This window comes from Ylistrum balloti, unplaced genomic scaffold (genome assembly GCF_031769215.1).
Source record: "Ylistrum balloti isolate Yb309-2 unplaced genomic scaffold, AGI_CSIRO_Ybal_v1 Utg369994, whole genome shotgun sequence".
Taxonomy (NCBI): Eukaryota; Metazoa; Mollusca; class Bivalvia; order Pectinida; family Pectinidae; genus Ylistrum; species Ylistrum balloti.
In genome coordinates, this window is record NW_026782075.1 from 3,709 (window position 1) to 9,259 (window position 5,551).

The following is a 5,551-nucleotide window of genomic DNA, read 5'->3' on the forward strand; positions in this document are numbered from 1 at the left end:
TTCTTTTTAAGGGCTCAAATTATCATAGTTCGTCATTGATATTCTGGTTATTAATCAGTTTCAAGTGGAAGGTAAGAATGAAAGCAATGCTGTAGGTAACGATAACGTCACACTTGTACATGTCAAGTTTAACCGTTTATGTTTTCAGCGACACCACTGCGTCATTGTCCTCAATAAAATTGTTTTAAAATCTATATTCTCTTCCATTCAGCCCTACGGCTTACTAGTTAAATAATATGCACTTGTCAACCTGTTGGGTGCGCGACACTGAAGTTCAAAGTTGAAAATTATCTTATCGATATTGCATTACACGTGCCTGACCCATGTGAGAGGTCACCATATAAAAAGACATGACCAAGCCTAGACACAAGCTTTTTTGTCAGTCAGGGTGCGTGACAGACATTAAGCCAGAAGGGAAGGATATCTTGCGGGTCTCGCGTCCGCGATTTGCATTTGCTTGGTAAAATTTTCAGCCATTTGAATTTATTTTTATCGATTCCTTTCCTTCGCTCCGCGAATTTCATTTGTTTACATTTGGTTATCAGCTGTACGGTTATGCGTCGTAAGCAGGCTCGCGGTAAACGGTTGCCTTTGTCGGTGACTTTCGATAATTGTGAGTCTGACGATGACCTCTCTCTCCATCCCGGAGAGACGGAGGCAGAGGGGTGTGATGATTTCTTTCCGGGACCCCTTCCCGATTTGAGTTCGGGTCTAAGCGACTCTGTCGCTTGTGCAAGTGATAAGGACTCTGCACAGCCGCAGTCACCGAACGTTGTTCGGAATGACAAATATGGCGGCGTCGGAGGCGATGCCCCGACTGTTCCTTTGCCCCGTGGGGGTAAGAAACGTCCCGTCTGCACTGAGGCTGCCGCTGGTAGCGAGTTTCAACTCATGGCGAAACGTATGAGGGCTCTGGAGGAGCAGTTAGCAGACGTTAAGCGGGACCGGGCGAGTACAGGAAACCAAACGGCTGGTGGGTATGGCAATGATTATGTTGTTGACAGTTTTGACTCAGATTTTTTTAGTATGACGGACCCGTTGGGTCTTCAAGATACAGAACAATCTTCCATTGAGTTAGATGATATATATTCTGATATTTTACCCACAGAGGAAAGTCATATGGAGGACTTGTTCGCCATCCCTGACTATGTATATGGTGATGTAAAGTTGGGCCCTAGTGTTCACGAGGGACTTGCCAAACTGGTAAATACTGCGTGTAGGAAAACGTCGGACGTTTCTAAAATGGCAGAAAAATACCCTGTACCGGCAAATTGTGCCGATATGACCGTCCCACGATGTAACCCTGAGATTTGGGGTAAACTTGGTAAGCCTTTACAGGCAAGAGATTTTCAACTTAAAGAGGCCCAGAAGTCGGTGTCTGACGGTATGGTACCTGTGATGAGGCTGACTGAGGCTCTTATGAGTCATCCAGACTTTCGAGAGAAGTTCAGGCCTCTGTGTATTGATGCTCTGTCCATGCTAGGGAATGCAGTACATACATTGTCTGTGAAACGTAGGTTTCTTATGAGACAAGCCCTCCCGTCATCATATCATGCCTTATGTGGGAAAGACATGCCAATAACTTCAAATCTATTTGGGGATGATCTTGCAAGGAAGGTGAGAGACATTTCTGAGGCTAATAAGGCTTTCAATGTTTTGTCTTCACGAAAACAGGTACAGCGAGGAGGCTGGAGTGGCGGCCAGAGAGGGCGAGGGGGCTATAGCCAGTACAGAGGCTCAGCAAGGCCTTTTTTACGGTCGGGCCAGCGGGGCCGGGGACAACGGCGACCCGCATACATGCAGCAAAGTCAAAGCCAGAGCCAGACACAGAAAAAAGAATAGCCCCTAAGGTGGGTGTTCCATCTGGTAGAATCGGAGAGCGTGTAGAATTTTGGAAATCATTGACTGATGATGAATGGATTTTGGATACTGTGCGTGGTCTTACACTTGAGTTTGTAGAAATCCCTGTGCAACATAAATTGCCAGGACCAGTAGCTTTTAGTAAGGAAGAGATGGAGATTGTTGATTCTGAGGTGAATGATTTAGTATCCAAAGGGGCAATAACTCAGTCTATTCATGAGAAAGGTGAATTTGTTTCTAATTTGTTCCTGGTCCAAAAGAAAAATAGTAAATTTAGGCCAGTCATTAATTTGAGGAAGTTGAACGAGTTTGTGGTGTACCACCATTTTAAGCAGGAGACCTTAGATGTTGTACTAGAATCTGTAGAGAGAGGTGATTTCTTCACTTCTATTGATCTGAAGGATGCATATTTCAGTATACCAGTGAACAAACATCATAGGAAATACCTGAAATTCAAATGGAGAGGTATACTATATGAGTTTATGGCTATGCCTTTCGGTTTGACAAGTGCCCCTCGGATATTTACCAAAGTACTGAAGCCAATTATGGCTAAAGTTCGCAGCTTGGGTATCCATGCTTTCTATTACATAGATGACTCTTTGGTCAAGGCTGCTGACAGAGAGGTTTGTGAAAGGAATTGTAGGGTGTTAGCTGGAGTTTTGGAATCTGCTGGGTTCCAGATTAGTTCCGAAAAATCTTTGTTTTCTGCTAGTCAAATGGTCATTCATCTTGGGTACTTGATAGATTCTATCACATTTACCGTTTCGTTACCAGAACAAAAGGTGAAGAAAATCATAGATGCATGTTCCCATGTCTTAGGTCAAGAGTCAATTTCTCTAAGGGAACTTGCTAGTCTCATTGGCTTGTTTACGTCATCTCTTAGAGCAGTTCGGCTGTCAGGACTATTTTACAGATTGGTAGACAAGGAAAAGACAGCAGCCCTACATAATGGTTTGTCTTATGACGACAAGGTCAGTTTGTCTAGGTTGGCACAAACGGAGATAGTATGGTGGAGAGATAAGGTGAACAGTATGAATGGTCGGGCGATAAGACCAAGTGATCCAGATGTGATTATGGAAACTGATGCATCTGGTGATGGATGGGGAGCAAAGTTTGGCTCTCAGATAACAAAAGGTCTTTGGTCAAAAGCAGAACGTGAACATCACATAAATTTTTTGGAATTAAAAGCTGTCTGGTTGGCATTACGATGTTTTTGTTCAGACATGTCTGATACTCATGTCAGGGTTGTGACGGATAACGTCTGTACAATTTCATATGTTAATAAGCCTGGTGGAAATGTAACAGAGCTGAATGAGTTAGCAAAAGAGATATGGCTGTGGTGTACGGACAGAAATATTTTCATTTCTGCCTGCCACATACCGGGTGTTTTGAATGTTGATGCTGATTACTTATCACGGTCAATGCAGTCTTCGGGAGAGTGGTCACTACACCCTCTGATATTTGACAGGATATGTGGTCATTTCTTCAATCCAGATGTTGACCTATTTGCAAGTAGGTTGAATTTTAAGGTTACCAAGTTTGTCTCGTGGTATCCTGATCCAGATGCTTGGTTTTATGATGCCTTTTCTATGTCATGGTCAGACTACTTACCGTATATTTTTGCTCCTTTCAGTCTGATCAGCCGTGTTCTGCACAAAGTGAAGGAAGACAAAGTAAGTATGGCAATAGTAATCGTTCCCTTATGGAGAAGTCAAGCGTGGCTACCTACTCTATTAAATATTGTTGTGGATGCGCCCGCACGCCTGCCGAGGTGGCGAGACTTGCTATTGTCCCCACAGGGGGAGCTGCATCCCTTAAGAAACAGCCTGAGACTGATCGCATGTTGCGTGTCAGGAGATCTCTCCAGAAGCAGGGCTTTTCACGACAGGCTGCCACACTTGTCTTCTCCTCCTGGAAACAGTCCACGTCCAAGCAGTATGACTTGGCATGGAATAACTGGGTCTCTTGGTGTGGTGAACGACAGGTTGGTGCCAATCATCCCACTATCAAGGAAGTGATTTCCTACCTCACTCATTTGTTTAATGTAGGGAAATCTTACAGTGTTATTAATACACATAAGTGTATGTTGTCCCAGACTTTGCCATTACTAGGCCATACAGTATTGATGAACAATGCCCTAATTTCGAGGTTTATGAAGGGGGTATTCAACACTAATCCTCCTAAGCCCAGGTATTCATCGACATGGGATGTGGCACCTTTGCTGAAGTATTTGGGTGATATGTTCCCTTTGACAGCCCTGGAGGTGGACTCATTGACTAGGAAATTAGTTTGTTTGATAGCACTTACAACAGCACAAAGAGCACAAACATTGGTTAATTTAGACCTTGAACATATGCAGGATTTTGGACACTATATTGTTTTTACAGTCCCAGAACTTATGAAAACTTATGAAAACATCCAAGCCATCAAAGCCATTTTATAAAGTAACATTGTACAAATATTCTCAGGAAAGATTATGTGTAGTTTCAACCTTAAGATATTATGTGTCACAGACAGTAAACATACGGAAGAGTAATAAACTTTTAGTTTCTTTCAGAAGAGGTTTGCAAGTGTCCACTTCCACAGTGGCAAGATGGGTGAGAGAAGTGATGATGGCGGCTGGAATTGATCGACAGTTTAAACCTCATTCAGTTAGAGGAGCGTCTGTGTCGGCAGCATACACGGCGGGGACATCCTTGAGGGACATACTGGAAACGGCAAACTGGGCATCAGCCGAGAGCTTTAGGAGGTTCTACTTAAGAGATATTGATGACCCGGGTTCCTTTTCAACCAGTGTTCTGCAGACAGGGCAGTGATAAGATGTCAATGATATAGACTTTGTGAAATGTAGTGTAATTTTGAAATACTAATGAATGAGTGAACTTGAGTTGCAGTTTGGTTTTCTTTTTCATGGTTATCTGGAATGTTGGCGGATTCTTTGAAGGTGCATATTATTTAACTAGTAAGCCGTAGGGCTGAATGGAAGAGAATCCCCCCCTCATCCAAGTATCACGATGGATGAGAGGGATTCTCTGTAATGAAGCCCGGAGGCTGGAGAGTTAAATACCCTCCCAAGTCTCTGGGTTTCTATTTCTGCTGTTTAGTTTTGGATCTCCCACCCTATAGTTGCACACAATCTGCCAACATTTCTCTTTGAAATAAGCGTGTGTCTAGGCTTGGTCATGTCTTTTTATATGGTGACCTCTCACATGGGTCAGGCACGTGTAATGCAATATCGATAAGATAATTTTCAACTTTGAACTTCAGTGTCGCGCACCCAACAGGTTGACAAGTGCATATTATTTAACTCTCCAGCCTCCGGGCTTCATTACAGAGAATCCCTCTCATCCATCGTGATACTTGGATGAGGGGGGGATTTAAAGAAAGAAAGATTTTAAGTTTGCGCCATGGCCACGGTACAAGTTAAGCCAAAAATGGATTTTACTGACACGAGTATCACGCAGAGACCAAATAAAATGGATGATAATGATATTATTTAAAGTGAAGTGCATTGCAAGGAATATTTCATACATAAACGATTTTAAAATATACTGCATTATACTGTTATAACATAAAAACGGAAAGGTTTTGAATGGGCGCTTTGAGAAAATTGTTTCATGATTAAATTATATACAGTGTCGTTAATTTCCGCCCTTATATTGCTTTGTAGAATGTTGGTTTACATAACCTC

At 42.8% G+C, this 5,551-nt stretch overlaps 1 protein-coding gene across 6 annotated transcripts; it reads left to right on the forward strand.

Annotated features, from left to right (window-relative positions):
- Window positions 1-441: 441 nt before the first annotated feature.
- Window positions 442-4,747, forward strand: LOC132548019 (uncharacterized). Of its 6 annotated transcripts, none has more exons than XR_009554140.1 (4): window positions 570-973; window positions 1,675-1,850; window positions 3,494-3,533; window positions 4,408-4,747. XR_009554140.1 is itself a non-coding variant. In XM_060211834.1 (3 exons), exons 1-2 carry the CDS (start codon window positions 556-558, stop codon window positions 3,496-3,498), a joined length of 423 nt encoding a protein of 140 aa, XP_060067817.1. In that variant the 5' UTR covers window positions 442-555; the 3' UTR covers window positions 3,499-3,533; window positions 4,408-4,747. The 6 variants fall into 6 exon arrangements, 4 of the variants coding, with proteins under 4 accessions (XP_060067817.1, XP_060067816.1, XP_060067814.1 ...); XR_009554139.1 differs by having other exon boundaries at window positions 4,418-4,747; XM_060211834.1 differs by lacking the exon at window positions 1,675-1,850 and having other exon boundaries at window positions 442-973.
- The last annotated feature ends 804 nt before the right edge of the window (window positions 4,748-5,551 follow it).